Genomic DNA, 16369 nt, shown 5'->3' with positions numbered 1-16369 from the left:
CTTCCTCCTTCCCTTCCTTCCTTCCTTCCTCCCTTCCTCCCTCCCTCCCTTCCTCCCTCCCTCCCTCCCTCCCTCCCTCCCTTCCTCCCTCCCTCCCTCCCTCCCTCTGGTCTTTACCATCATATTCACATTCCCTCCCTCCCCCACATCTTCTGGCAAATAGTCTTGCTCTTTGCTTAGGCTAGCTTGGATTATATCCTCCCGTCCTACTTCCCACTGTAGCTGAGATGATATTCCCATGCCATCACACCTAGCTTTTTCTATTGAGATGGAGTTGTGTGAACTTTTTTTGCCCGGGCTGTCCTCAAATTGAAATCCTTGCAATCTCTGCCTCCCCTGAAGTTAGGAAGCAGCAGACATGGTAGTAGCTCATACCAGGTGTGAGCCACTGGTACCCAGCCACCACTACTCTCTAATTGTCCAAGGAAAAATTAAAAAGCCTATATTGTGTAGACTTGGAAAACCAGAGACTAGCATAGGCAAAAGAGTCCAACAGATTCTGGTACATGGTAAACACTAAATAAAAACACCTTTCTGCCAGATATCATGATCCTGATGAGTGTTATTACATACATTAGCTCATGTAGAAATAAAAGGCCAAAAGTAAGGACATTTTTTTTATGAATAAGAAGCCTAGAAAAGCAATACTTTTCCAGAACACAGCTAAGATGTGGTCAGGCTAAAAAGCCACTTTCTTTACCACTCTGTCAAATCGCTTCCCATAAACACAATAGATGCCTTATAATTGGTGGAGACTGACTAATCATTTCTAACTTCAAATGCAAGTGACCAAATTTAGGCTTTTCTTGTTTACTGCACAAATGAAAATCAAGCCATCATAGTAAACATATTTGCATACTGCAAGTTTTCATTCACTAAAATGTCCTTCCCAACAGAAGCATAAAACTTGCTTGTGGACACTTAGGTTTGGTGTGAAACCAAGTGTTTGAAATGGGGTTTTACAGCTCTCTAAAAGACTCTTTCTTTCTTTCTTTTTTTTTAAAGTTTTTATTATAAAACTGATGTACATAGAGGTTACAGTTTCATACGTTAGGCATTGGATACATTTCTTGTACTGTTTGTTACCTTGTCCCTCATACCCCCCTCCGTCCCCCCCTTTCCCCCCCCGGAGGTGTTCAGTTCACTTACACCAAACATTTTTGCAAGTATTGCTTTTGTAGTTGTTTCTCTTTTTTTACCCTGTGTCTCTCAAATTTGGTATTCCCTTTGAATTTCCTACTTCCAATACCCATAAACACTGTTTCCAATATACTCAGATAAGATTACAGCGATAGTGTAGGTACAACCACAGGAAGGTGATACAAGAACATCATCAATAATAGAAGCTACAGATACAAATAAGACATTGAGAGTAGTTACAACTGTGATATAACAATTGTTTCCACAACATCGATTTCATTTCTCTTAGGATCATCTTATGTGTTCATAAGGGTATAGCTATTGGGCCTTGTGATGCTCTGTTATGAATTGCCTAAACCTGTACTAATTATTCCCAATAAGGGAGACCATAGAGTCCATGTTTCTTTGGGTCTGGCTCACTTCACTTAGTATAATTTTTTCCAAGTCCTTCCATTTCCTTACAAATGGGGCAATGTCATTCTTTCTGATAGAGGCATAAAATTCCATTGTGTATATGTACCACATTTTCCTGATCCATTCGTCTACTGAGGGGCATCTGGGTTGGTTCCAGATTCTCGCTATGACAAATTGTGCTGCCATGAACATTGTTGTGCTGGTGGCATTACTGTGATTTTGTTTGTGGTCTTTTGGATAGATACCCAAAAGTGGGGCTGCTGGGTCATAGGGGAGTTCTATATTTAGCCTTCTGAGGAATCTCCATACTGCTTGCCAGAGTGGCTGAACCAGTTTACATTCCCACCAACAATGAAGTAGGGTTCCCTTTTGGCCACATCCCCTCCAACAATTGTTATTATTAGTTTTCTTGATATATGACATTCTTTCTGGGGTGAGATGGAATCTCAATGTTGTTTTGATTTGCATTTCCTTTATGGCCAGTGATGTAGAGCATTTTTTCATATGTCTTTTGGCCATTCTCATTTCATCATCAGAGAAGTCTCTTTGTAGGTCTTTAGCCCACTTGATGAGGGGGCTATTGGTTCTTTGCGGTTTTGTTTTGGAAGAAGGTAGTTTTTTTAGTTCTGCATATATTTTAGAGATGAGGCCTTGCTTTCTTATTTATGTTCTCCAGAATATTTTAAAGTTCCAGTGAAATAGAAAACAAGGCTTAGAAAAGACAATGGTGGTGATGATCTTACCTTTCTTGAACAACTTCACGATTTCTTAAAATTTCCAGTTCATTTAATGACATTTTATACCTTCCTCTCAGCTCATTTAGTTCCTGCTGGGCTTTGTGAAGCAGGTTCACAAACTTGTTTCTTTCATTTCGAATGGTGTCATATAATGCAGCGAACTCTCTGAGTCTGTGAAAATACGAAGTGCTTTTGAGACTTAAAAAACTCAGTATTCCCCATTTAAATAATAGATCATGGAATTTTTACCTCCTATGATTTTCACGTTCTTTCTTCTTGTGTATCCTGATTTCAAGATTTTTGTCTTTGAGTTCTTTAATAACATTGCTGCATTTTTGCTGCATTGTAAAAATCATGAGTGAGATTAACAACAACCACCACAATCACAACCACCACAACTGAGTTCTCCCAGCTGCTCCCCGCACCACTTCTACCTATAAAGGAAAATTACATCTTGACCTGTTAGGTTGTGCAGAATAGGGCGAGGGGATCATGCAAATCTGAAAACTGCCTCTCCCACTGAAGTCATTCATACTGCTAGGACAAAGAAGTTAAGAATGAGAGAAGAAAGCAAGTAAAGAGCTAGCACTGGTTGAAAAAGTCGAGGAAACTACTGACAGAGTGATGGGAGTCTGAACACCCAGACTGGGTGAGAATGGAGTTTTTGGAAGAGAGATGAAGGATGATATCTCACTGGATCATCCAGGTTGGCCTTGAACTCTCGATCCCCTTGTCTGTAAATTGTGAATGGTAGGATATATTAGCTACTCAGGAGATGGAGATTCATAGGATCATAGTTTGTGGCCAGACTAGGCAAAAATTTAGCAACCCCCCCTATCTTGACTAAAGAAAAAAGTAAGTTGTGGATGATAGGCTGGGTAGGCATCAAACCCAGGACTTAGTAGATGCTAGGCAAGTGCTCTACCACCAACCTACATCCCCAGCTTATGTCTAGATTTAGACATTGTCCTTGAGTGGGATAACTGAAATATAGTGTTGGTTTGGTTGTTTTGGAATGTGGCACTGAGCCGTCTCTGACATTTTTCAGGAGTCTGGGAGAATGGAGACATAGTATAACTAAGGGCATCCTGGTGTTGCTTTAAATGATACTAATTTGATGGGAGGGATAGCTGTTGAGTGCTTGCTACTGCTTGTTAGTTGTCCTTGGCAAACCTTGGTAGGAATCTGTGAATCCAGCTTCTATCAGCTGCTAGCCCTGCTCCTCAAGTCAATGACCTTATTCTCACTGAATGGATCATCTGTTCACACCTATCCCTTTCTCTATATTATTGACTATTGGTAAGTTGATCCTAGGACTTGTAGTTTTTTCCCCCCCTTAAATCAGTGCATTGTTGAACCTTGTTTAGGGAAAATTTAGTCATTGGGATTTGAAGGAGACTTACAGTAACAGTTTTCTAATTAATTTTGCTTGTCTAAAATGAGTGCTTCTGAACTTTGTAGAACTTAAGGAATGGCTAGAAAGATGCCATTACCTGGGCTTTCAGGAAATCCTTGAACTTCTGTTCCCTCTCATCAATTTTGATTTGTGTTGTCCAGACCAGGTTGGACAGCAGGTCTCGAATGCTCTCTTGCTCCTTCACAAGCTTTCTTTCTTCTGCCATTTGCTGTTCCACTAACTTCGACTCACTTTCTGATAGAATTTTCTTTTGAAAAACATAATAGTTGCAATTTATTTGACTGAAGTAACACAGTAATGCTCGTATATTAGATTACCTTCTCATTTTTTGTGTGGATTTATTTTATGGAAAGATAAAACAAAGTCACCCCATTGTCTTAGCTCTAATTCTTTTTTTTTTTTTTTTTTTGGCCAGTCCTGGGGCTTAGACTCAGGGCCTGAGCACTGCCCCTGCCTTCTTCCCGCTCAAGGCTAGCACTCTGCCACTTGAGCCACAGCGCCACTTCTGGCCATTTTCTGTATATGTGGTGCTGGGGAATTGAACCCAGGGCCTCATGTATATGAGGCAGGCACTCTTGCCACTAGGCCATATCCCCAGCCCTTAGCTCTAATTTTTCAGCTTTAAAAAGAATGTGGAAACCAGTGAATTAACAGGATAGAAAGTTTTCCTACTCAGTTTTCAAGAGACCTCTGAGAAGAACTATAAAAGTACATCTGAAAGTACTCTAATCATTATCTTAATAAACAAAAATGAGAAATTTTACATGATATACTGGTAAAACAAAGCTGTTTAGTTTTACTGAAATCAATAATCCTGCTTTAAAATATAATTGGTTGTACAAGTTCCACCATTGCAAACACATCCTTTTTGTTTCAAATTTAATGGGACTGGGGTAAACTTTAAGATAAGGAAGGACTATATATACACACAAAACAATTCAAAGTAAGTTTTAGAATTCAGAAATATTAAGACTACAGTTTTTCCCATGCAAAGTTTATTGCTAGTTGTTTATCATTCAAAGTTTTCTGGGATTCATCTGGTTTCTACTTTAAGGGTCATATGTTTGTGATGACAAAGGATTAAGTCTTGTCAAAGGCCAGGTATCAATGGCTCAGAATATAGTTCCAGCTACTCAGGAGGCTGAGATCTGAGGATCATTATTCAAAGCTAATCTGGGAAGGAAAATTTGTGAGATTCTCATTTCCAATTAACCACCAAAGAGTCAGAAGTGGAGCTATGGGTCAAGTGTTAGAGCACTAGCCTTGAATACAAAAGCTCAAGGACACCAGCCATGGTCTTGAGTTCAAGCCCCAGGACTGGTATGCACACATGTGCATGTGTGCACACATGCATGCACACACCCCCCCACACAGACACACCTTGTTAAAGAAAAATAAATATTTTCCAGTTTGCAAAAAAAAATGATGTGGAAGGCCTTGTAGATGTAATTCTGCCACAGAGTGCTCACCTAGCATGCTCAAGGCCTTGCTTTATATCCTCAGTGCCACACACACGCACACATACACATACATACACACACACAGTTTATATTAACCTGTTGGACCAAATTCCTCTTAGCTATTTCAACATCCTTCTGGAGCTCTCTCCTTCTCTCGTGTAACATGGCAGCATCTTCACGAATAGCATCCCTCTGGAAATAAAAATGTGAAATAAATATTTTCACAAGAAAGGTTCTGTGACACACAGTCAGCCTCATTACATGGTTCTTGAATACTGGAGGCAAATCATGATTCTCAATGTTATAGGAAATGCTTATGATACTGAATATTCCTTATACAAGTATGGCAAACTGAAATATGAAGACTTTCTAGCTGCTAAAATTTGATCATTTAAAACTAAATCATTTAAAATTTATTATTTTATTATGTTTAAGAAGTATCTAAAGGGGTTCCAACTCAATGTGTCAGTTTATCAGTACAATGCACCTTTATCCACATCACCCCTTTCTTAATTCTTAGCTAATACTAAGCATCAACTAATTTTGTGTCAAGATTCTGACAGCTTATATGAGTGATTTCTTTTCTAATCTTCATAATATTGCATGCAGTATATGAAAATACTATCACCTCCAGCAATTGTACAGATGAGAACACACAACTCCATTATCCCAGTGGTGCAAATGTGAACCCAGATTATGAGTCTCAGAGCCTGGAAGCCTAGACCATAGAGCATATAGTGCTCTGCTTCATAATTCAGGGCCTTGAAGATGTGAAAATTCTATGGTTATTACACTAATAAACTCTAACTTCCTTTATGAAATCCTATAGGACAAAAACAGAAGCTATTAGTAATAGTGGAAATAGTTTGCTACTTCCATATAACAGTTTGGTGAGTGGCTAGAAACTTCTTACTCAAAAGAAAAACTTCTCAACTTTTTTTGTTGATACTTAATTTTTACCATTTCCTTTCTGTTGCATAGGCTTGCACTTTCCCCCTATATTAAACTACATTAGGGGAGAGTCATTTATGAGAAATCTGATTGCAGGTGGTGGGGCAAGGGTTGCCATCCAAGGCTGCAGGAAAGCTCACCTAGGGGTTGCTTATAGCCTACTTGACTTCAGCCATTTCTATAAACATACATGCCTCCAGACTGCTGTGGTTCATTTCCTGCAGGAACAGCACATGCTTCCAGGCCCTGAGCTAGTGTCCCAAGAGGAGAGTATCATGCTATTCAGTAAGCTCAGGTCACAGAACAGGATCTGAGCTCCAGCTACTATTTTACAGGGGCTGAAGTGTATCTTCAGATGCCCCAGCATCTATGAATCAGTGTCCCTAAGAGATAACCTTCTGTACTGTCCAACTGCACACAGCCTTGCCTACATGGACAGCAGCCATGAAGGGGCTGGATTTAGGGAGAGAAGATTGTCTCCAGAGACCCATGGAACAATACACAGAATCCTGTGGTTTTCACCAGCAGAAGAGAGCTCAATGACGACTTGCATAATTAGGGAAGGCCATGGAAGAGGTATGGAGCCAGAGAGGAAGACCTAGAGTAGTGGTAAGTGCCCCTTTGGACAGAAAAGTCCAGCGGTCCTGTCTGGCTCTCCTCTACTGTGAGCCTGAACGGGCTGTTTCTCATGTACTCTCAAGGTCAGATAATGCTGTGCATGGATGTTACCCTGTACCAAAAATTCTTGTAAGGTTGACAGCAAAACTAATGAGAGCATATGCACTAGTCATTATGTCAACTAAAGGCTCCCGACATGAAGTGTCAGACATTTTAATTTTCTCCTCTACTGTTTCAAAGTATAAACAATATTGCACTGAATTACATTCATTTTTGAATTCTGGCTAGCAGTTTCCTGACACCTTCTAACATTCTGCACAAAAACCTAGCTCTCTAGTTTCAGCAGGAATTACATATGTTTGGTTTGTAGGAGAGGTTAACAAGGTAAGCCACTGGTCGCAGAGCCTGTTGGTTGCCTGACTACTATCATCTCTTCATTTTGGCCTTATTAATCAAACTTCATTGTTGTCCAGAGTTACCATGTATCCAGGAATCCTCAGACACCTTTTGCAGACAGGGGTGACTGATAGTATGAGCAAAACAAACTAATGAGATGTAAGTGAGTAGAGTTCTTGAAAAGGGACAATTTTCTTTTAAAAGTTGGCCAGATGGGTGCTGGTGGCTTATATTTGTCATCCTATGTACACAAGAAATTGAAATTGAGAGGAGTGTGGTTTGAGACCAGCCTGCACAGAAAAGTCCATGCGACCCTGTCACAATTGAAAAATCTGGGTATGCTGGTGTGTTCTGTTATCCTTGCTATTGTGGGAAGAGAAGAAAATAGGAAAATTGTGGTCCAGGTACACAACTAGGGAGGAAGGGAAACCCTCTCTCAAAAATTTCCTGTACAAAACAGGGCAGGAGGTGTAGCTCAGTGAAGGAGCCTTTGCCTACTCAGAGTTCTAAGTTTAAACCCCAGTAACACACACAGACACACACAGACACACACAGAAACACAGATACACACACACACACACACATCCCAGAGCCTTCTAAGTCAAATCAGCTACTGCCTTTTGCTCTCTTCCCCAACCCTCTTCTTGTATGAGCTGGTAACTAAAAGTGTAATGTCTATGAGGAGGAAATATACACGTTAAGGATGACAAAAAAGCTGGTAAAGAATCCAGCATATGAAATTACCTGGCATACCTATGTCTGTGAACAAAACAATCATCCATTTATTGAAGCCACTGTAATTTTCTCTTACTTTTGGTCTGTTGTTTTTTTTCAGCAGTAGGGTTTCAGCTTGGGACATCTGATTGTTAGACACTTTACCCCTACACTATACCTCCAGCCCTTTTTTGCACTGTTTCTAGGATAGGGTCTTTCTTCCTGTCCAGGTATGCACTAGGAGCATGGTCCTCCTTTGCTTTACTTCCCAAAATAGCTGTGATGGCAGGTGTGTGCCACCACAACTAGATTATGCCATAGAGATGGGAGACTTGTGACCTTTTTCTCCTAGTCTGGCTGCAGCCATGTTTCTTCTGATCTCAGCCTCCCCTGTCATAAGGATGACAGGCACATAACACTGCACCAGCTAGCTAGAGAAGGAGTCTGACAACTGTGATCCTCCTAACCTGACCTTAGCCACTTAGGTAGCTAGGATTACAGGGATAAGCCACTGGCACCTGGATTGTTACTTCTTGAAGCCAAATTTCAAACTTAATTGAAAGTAAATCTTTCAAAAGCAATCTGGAAAGTTAAGTTGTAGTTCAGCTGAAGTCTCCACCATTTATGTGAAGTGAGGCAATTAAACTTTAGCTCCAAGTTTTAGTTTCAATATGGCAACAAGCTTGGTAAACTTGCTTTGGTATTTACAGCCTAGCATTTCACACTTTCGAAAATGTGTTTATTGTAACCAGAACATTGAAATACATGAGATTAAAAAACAAATCCTTTTCTGCTCCCCATTTCTACTGCCAAGGCAATTCCCAGGGATCATTACTATTCATTTTGAAGTCTTGTCTTCCAGACTCCAACAATCTGAATGATCATTTGTAACTTTGCAAGAAACCTGGCTGTTCTGAACCTCTCAATTATTTGATAGCAGCAAACCTCAGTATAAAGTGAACTGCTTTGATATTTTCTAAAATATTTCAGACATTTACTCATCTCTTAAATTTCTGGGAGGGTCTCCTGTACAGTGAAAGGTGGTAGAAGAATTAAACAACTGTCTTGGGGAAAATAAATTCTGAAGACTAGCTGAAGCCTTGGATGCTCACACTTTATCTCTTTCCTTTTGGACTGCATACAAATATGAAATGTCCAGTGGGAGTGACTGGTGCAGCTCACTCCTCTATTCAAGTACTGCCAGCTGTGGGTAGTGGCTGGCTAATTAAAAGTCCTAAGATCAAAGAGGAAGTTAGGTATCTCACTGCAACTATATTAGAGCAATCACAGGGGATTTTTCTTGAAACCAAAGGAAGAAGATTCGATATATTTAAATGTCTTTTAGTTTAATATTTTATAGATGTTTTGTGCAACATTAAATAATGTTTATTTGTTTAGATCTGAACGACTTGCATGTTCCAGTGTAAACTCCTCTTTAGACAAGGGCTTATAGATTTACATAAAATCTAATATTTATAAGGGCTTATATCCTTATGTATTTACCTATAGCAACAAGCTTTGAAACAGATCTCAGTTAGTTTTTATAGAGTCACATGCTTTAACATGAACAGATAGCCAACAACCATAGCCTGCTGGAATGAAGGTCCTCATAAGAGACAAGAAAAAAAACATAACAAAACCACAACCAATACAAGAAAGAAATTATTTTAAGTGATATTACGAAAATAAAGTCCATGTAGAAAGAAGAAACTACTGCTAGAAGATGTAAAATACAAATAAAGGTACTATAAAAATTTGGAGAACAAAGGATTTCATGGTAATATAAAATATGTTGGCAGGATTAAAGGGTAGAGTGTATGGAAAAGTTGAGAAAATCTTTCTGGTAGCAAACCATCAAAACAAAAGAATATTAAATAAGAGGTTAAAAAAAGCATTTTAGAACGCTTAATATCTATCACTTCTCAACCTTTCAGTTAAGATCAAAGGTAGAAGATCAACCCTCTCATTAAAGAACTCCAAGAAAGAAAGAAAATAGAGAAAATAGTGTTGAAAAAAGTCAGAGTTCAAGACAAAGTGTTAGAATCAAATGGTATAATTCAATGAACAATGAACCTGTTGATTGCCTAGCACAATGAATACAGTTTGAAAACTCGCACCTGGGAATATATCATTGGCAGACTTAAAATTTCCAGAGGTAAAAGAAGGAGCCTACAAGCTTCCAGCATGTCAAAGGAAAGTTTTTAAACAAAGGATCAAGAATCACAATGACATCAAATTTTCTTAGTGATTCAAGAAGCTAGACAACAAATTGATCAATGCCTTTATTGGAGGCAACACCCTCTCATACTATTGATTATGGGGAAAAGAATCAACTCATCTGTTGAGACTGCAATAAGATTATGGAAAGTATATAACAATAAGAAGTATAAATATGTATATTTTTGAAAATGAGTAAAAAAAACACATTCTGCTTTCTTGAGATAGAAAGTTTAAAAAGAAAAAGACGTGTGCCACCTGAATGCACCTAAATCTTAATCACTAGCAACCCACGTAATCCTAACCAATCTTTCACACTGCTGAAGGGTTGATATTGTTACACTCCAGTAACTAATCCCTAAATATCATAGCTTCCAATTGCAAATACTACTTTTCACAATGCTTATGGCCAATTAAGATGACTCTCCAAGACTACTGCAGGTATTTCCATGGTCCAGCCCCTCTATTCCATCACACATTTCCACAGTTACAACAGGAAAGGAGGAAAGGGCTAGAGGGCAATTGGATGTTCTAGGATGAAAGTGTCACGTCTCTCTGTCCACAATCCCTCAGTCCAGAATTAGATATATAGCAGTACTCAGCCTCTAAGGAAATAGGAGCTATAAACTTTCCATGTTCACAGAAAGTCCAGGTTAGGGCCGAATATATTTACCACAGCTGAAAGCCCTGTTTCAATTTCTAAAACAGTGGGTAAAGTTCTGTACACAAAGCTGATGCTTTCACAGTGGCATCTCTTTTTCATCCAAACATGCACTAACCCAAGCTCCAGCGAAAGGATTCAGCCCTTTTAAGGACCTTCTAGAAGCCTTTACAGTAGTTCTTGATCCTTCAACACACAGTGCTGACTGAGTGAGAAGCCTCTGAGACAGGAGGTCCAAGCCTCTCAACTGGGAACTAGAAGTAGCAAGAAGGTAACAGCTATGGTAAGCATCCTCTCGCTGAAGTCCACCTCTGATACTCTGGGTAGCTTAACCTTGGATTTTAAACAGCCCTTGGCTAGGTGGAGCTGGTGGCCAACTGACACTTGATATTACATTGTTTCATCAGGTATGCCATAGTACCATGCTGGATATCTCTCTCCTCTCTCCTCCTTCCTCTCCTTTTTTTCTCTCTCCCTTTTTTCTCTCCCCATTTCTTATTAGCATCAGTTTGTTGTACAAGGGAATTTCACTTTGATATGTTCATATATTCATAGAATGTAGTTGATCAGACTAATGCCTTTCTGTGTCTCTCTTCCCTTCCTCCTATCCCCAAAACAAGCTTCATAGTTCTATTTTCTTATATAGCCACTAAGTATTTTGACCACATTCACTTTCCCCACACTCACTAGAACCCCCTGAGCCTGCTCTAGCTTCCAATAATCGGCAGTCTCAATTAGTTCCCTAGCCAAGCTGATGTCTTGATCAAAACAAGACATTTTTTTCCTACTCCAAGAAAAGGAACACAAAAGACTATGACAAGACTACAATCACTGTATAGTAGTTTTCAAATGCATCAAACATTTGACAATTGTGTTTTGGTCTTTTCCCTTTTTAATTCTGTGTTGGTAGCAAACAAAACTTCCTAAAGTGTTTTTACTTCTAAAGATAGCAATGGGTTTAAGAAACAGATAGTTCCCAGCACCTACCTCTAGTAGGAGCCTTTGGTACAAGGTTTGAGTTTGAGTGAGTTCATCTGAGGAGACTTTCAAGAGTCGTTCCATCTTTTTCAGATTTCGAAAACCCCGTTCTTTCTCTCTTTGCTGGCGAGAAATTTCATCATGGAAGTTCTGCTTGTCGATGAGACTATTCCGTAAATTGATATCCAAGAGTGCTCTGACCAGGTAAAGAGAGAAAAGGAAAGCGATTCCTCATCAGCTATTTTTCATGCTTTTCAAAAGTTAACAAGATAGCATGCTCAGTATGTACCTACGGAACTATTCTCCTGTGAGAACCATACATTATAAACAATGCCCAAAGCAAGTATCATTTAAAACTGCATCTTATCAAACCTCCAAATATAATAATAGATTGACAGAGACAAAGGCCTCCAGTTGCCCCCAAATTTTACTTAAAAATAAGAAGTACAGGACTGGCGATGTAGCTCAGTGTCAGTGCCCAGCATATTCAATCTGGAGTTCAATCACTACCACTGGGGAAAAAAAAGTAGGAAGTAAAATATTACCAGAAAATCACATCATAAAATTTCTCCTATTAAGAAGTTGGGATGGTCTCAGAAACATTCATTTATATTCATACCAGTGACTCACTGTAATCTTTAATGGAAGGATTAATTTATAACCATTCTAGTGCTTTAGTTTTTGAAGAGCATTTCAGAAACAAACCATGCAGTACATTTTGTCTTTAAATTTGGAAACTGGAGAATTGAGGAAAATTATGAGTAAACAATGGAAAGAGTAATTCAATCTGCTTTATTTAAAATTCTATAAAAATGCTTGTTGAATCAATATGAAACCTTCTAAACTTGGTTTTTGTCTCCCACTGTCTCTCTTTTTTTTTTGACAGGTACTTGGGATTGAGCTTGGTGCTTAGCACTTTCTAGGTAAGCAAATACCATGTGAGCCACACCCCTCAGCCCTGAGATAGTTTTAAATAATAAAAAAATACACTGAAGAAAAATTTAGATGACAGAACACATAAATGTAACCTTTCAGATAGCAACGATGCTTCATTCTCTCTGGCTAATTCTGCTTGCTTGATCAATTGGCCATATTCTCGCTCTTTAAATTCAAGTAAGGTTCGTTTGCTTTCGACTTCCTTTATTGTATTCTCCTTCTCTTCTACTATAGAACTAACTTTGTTTTCAATTTTCTTTAGGGAATCATTTAGCTCTTTGGCTTCTTGTTCCAAAACAAGCTTTTTCTTTTCCATTTCTCTGTAGAGGGAACACACACACACACACACACACACACACACACACACACACATCTTATTTTTAGCTCATGTTGTCTTCATATAACTTCAAGCATAAGAGCTCATAATAAACTCAATATTCTCAGAAATTTAGAGGGTATCTTCCTTGAGTGCCCCTCTGGGTAAGGATTTTCCCCAGCCTCTCTATTTCCCACCCAGATCTCCACTGCTGCTTCTTCTGTGATTCTACCCTTACTCCAATAACTTTCTGGAATTGACTTGAATGTATCAACTGTGATAGCATGGAATTTGGTTTGTAGAACCATTGCTATATATTTATGTTTTCTCTTCTTTTAAGATCAGTCACAAGACCCTCTTACTTGTCTAGATTATATATATTTATAGATAATATAGATATAGATATATATCCTTCCTTTTTCTTTCTGTTCTTCTTTCTCTTTTCTACTCTCCCTTTTCACTCTCCTTTCCTGTTTCTGATTTCTCTCTCCATCCCTTTCTTTCTCCTTCCTTCCTCCTTCCCTCTATCCTTTGTCCCTTCCTTCCTTCCTTCCTTCCTTCCTTCCTTCCTTCCTTCCTTCCTTCCTTCCTTCCTCCCTCCCTCCCTTCTTCCCTTCCTTCCTTCCTCCCTCCCTCCCTCCCTCCCTCCCTCCCTCCCTTCCTTCCTTCCTTCCTTCCTTCCTTCCTTCCTTCCTTCCTTCCTTCCTTCCTTCCTTCCTCTTTCCTTTCTCCCTCCTGCCCCCTTCTTTCCCTCCCCCTCCCTCCTTCCTTCTTCCTTCATTCCATTAAGACCCATAGGATTTCTTCAATGACCCCCAGATCCAAATCTGAATATCTGAGGGCTCAGTGAGAAACTACTATCTTTTGGGTTGCTGAGTGGCAAACATAATTCTAGACATTAAAATTCTAATTCATTTAGATAGTGGTTCCCTAGTTTGTTAAAGATGATTGGAGTACTCTCTAAAAATATATAAGGTGGAAATAGAATATTGACCCATAGTAAAGACATAAGTGCTATACATAGTTATGATTTGTTATGTTAATTTCTTTTAAAGAACTTACAGTATACAACTTTGGGCATAAGCTAAATATTTCTAAAATTACAATGTGTGCACATATCACTCGGGGGAGGTGGGGCTGGGTGAGATTCAACATAGAAATTGAAATCATACTTTTTTTTGCGTGTTATCTTTTCTATGTCTTTTACAATTTGTACAGGAATGGTTTGATAGTGAATCACTTCATCCTAGCAAAGAAAAACAATCATGTTTAGTTATGTAATCTTGGACCAGAAGCAATTAAGTCAAGCAAACTAATTTGGAAAAAGGAGCTACAATATATAGAATTTTTACTAGCTCTCCTGTGTGAATTAAATGACTTAATTCAATCATTTTTTTCAGTTATTCACTAATCATACAGACCCTGTAAGATAATTACTATTTTAACAAGCAAGTAGCTGAGTGTGCCAAGTACAATTGTTGCTCTACAAAGGTTCCCTTCACTGGGGTGCCTCTCCCCATACATGCTGCTGGGGGCAGGCAGTTATTCTCCTCTCCATTGGATTGACATGGGCTGAGAAGAGCATCCTCTTAAGGGAATAGGCAAGAAGAGGGAGAAAGTAGGGAGCAGGTCTGATCAATGACTGACTGGTAATGTAACAGCCTATCCCTACTGGCTCTGGGAGAAAGCTTTCATAGAGCAATTCAAGATCTAAGAATGTCTTTGGTATCCAGTTGAGACTAGAGTTTTCTTAACATGTGTATCATATTTTGGTCTAGCTTCTTCCCAACCTATTTTTTCCTGCTCTCAATTTCTGGTAGGAATCTCCCAAGAGCTCTGCTTCAATTATTGAGTTTCTTAGGTTCTATCTCCAAGAAACACTGCTTGAGGCTCATTCTAGGAGAAGTTAAATCATAGGTCCATAACTAGTAAATGGCAAGGCTAAGGTCAGAAGGTAAGTTTGTCTATCTTTACTTTCCACCATGCTCTGTGGAATCATGGAAGGCTCTGCTTAAGCTCTATGGCAAGGATTTTGGAAAAGTCCTTTCCTGCCTGAGGATTTTACTAGACTGGAACTAGCATGCAGGCTGAATTCAATATAGCATTATGATAGGATAGGATGTTTTTCTGTGGGATCTTGCTCAAGCCTGAAACAAATCCAAGTTCAGTGAGCTTGAAACTTGTGCAATTAAGGAGTTTCTGTCAAGAAAAAGAGTTAAAAGGTTACAAACACAAAATTAGAAATGGATGCTTGGAAGATATTCATGCACATGAGGGGCTTAAAGGTAAACCCATGATCCCAATAGCAGCTGCACACACGATGACCAACTGCTCCAAGACTTAAGGGAAAAAATACCAGAGTATACAGTATTTATCCTCTAAGCCAATAATTCCCAGATGTTATGTCATAAAACAATTTTATGTTATTTGTTTTGAGAGTTATATATTCTTCAAGATAAAATGAATTTTAATTCATTGTCTCCTAGAGCATAACTAGAGTCTCCTTATCCCTTTTATGATAAAAGGAAGTATAGTGAAATAATCAAGCAGAGAAGGACAAAGTAATACAAATATTCACAAGCAGTTAGGGTATTTGGTTGCATTTCAAGGAAACACTTGTGTTTCTGACACTCACTTCTAATACTGAAAAATATTTGGGGGAAGGAGGGTATGGAGAGGCTTATTCCCCAAGCTCAGGGCTTCAAGTGAGAATAATACCATCAAACATGCTAAAGTCTTGTGAATTCCCAGAATTTAGGTTGACTTTAATAGAATCCATCCCAATTTACAGCATTTCCACTTTTGTGACAATACCATCCACCTCTGTCAAGTCTAACCTTGATGCCTATTTATTTTTATTTCCATTCATGCACAATGTTCAATATTTGTAAGCAGTCGGGTAACATACCTTCAAAGCAAGCTGATAGTCTACTAATTCTTGGAGCTCTTTTTGTTCCTTTAATAATTGCTTTTGTTTAGTTGTTAAATCTTCCCGTAAGATTTTAACCTCTAATTTCTTCTGCATTACTTCCTTTCGCAATTCTTCAGTACTTTCTCTCAGAATTCTCGTCTTCTTCTCTGTTTCCTTTAAAAGTCATAAAAATATCTGGATGGAAAAACATTTATCTACCGAAAAACCGAACCAAACCCTTGCCACTTTGATTGTATTTATTTTGAGGCTCATGAATGATTTCTCAAAAGTTAGATGAAATTTAATTGTGATATATTCAGTAAGTATGTTTAATTAAACATTTTTACATTAGATTTTAAGTAATTTAAAAACAACCGTTTCATATTTAAGTACTTTCAAGTTAATTTTTATTACATGCCAAAAACAATAAAAATAAATTTCTATTCTTTTTTTTTTATAGTTTTGTGACTTGAGAAATCATTTTCAAATAATCTTTGAATATC

At 38.5% G+C, this 16369-nt stretch overlaps 1 protein-coding gene across 1 annotated transcript in view; it reads right to left on the bottom strand.

Annotated features, from left to right (window-relative positions):
• The window catches only part of LOC125364126 (coiled-coil domain-containing protein 146-like), a 116002-nt gene that overhangs the window by 11680 nt on the left and 87953 nt on the right, over window positions 1-16369 (bottom strand). Inside the window, exons 5-12 of the mRNA XM_048363577.1 lie at window positions 15864-16040; window positions 14128-14201; window positions 12732-12959; window positions 11713-11899; window positions 5265-5360; window positions 3785-3955; window positions 2541-2629; window positions 2298-2462 (exon numbers count right to left, since the gene is read on the bottom strand). Of these exons, the coding sequence (XP_048219534.1) occupies window positions 2298-2462; window positions 2541-2629; window positions 3785-3955; window positions 5265-5360; window positions 11713-11899; window positions 12732-12959; window positions 14128-14201; window positions 15864-16040 (1187 nt within the window). The remainder of the gene's footprint in view (window positions 1-2297; window positions 2463-2540; window positions 2630-3784; window positions 3956-5264; window positions 5361-11712; window positions 11900-12731; window positions 12960-14127; window positions 14202-15863; window positions 16041-16369) is intronic.

The sequence above is a fragment of the Perognathus longimembris genome, chromosome 15 (genome assembly GCF_023159225.1).
Source record: "Perognathus longimembris pacificus isolate PPM17 chromosome 15, ASM2315922v1, whole genome shotgun sequence".
Taxonomy (NCBI): Eukaryota; Metazoa; Chordata; class Mammalia; order Rodentia; family Heteromyidae; genus Perognathus; species Perognathus longimembris.
Note: the sequence above shows the minus strand (reverse complement) of the source record. Positions and strands in the feature narration are given on the sequence as shown.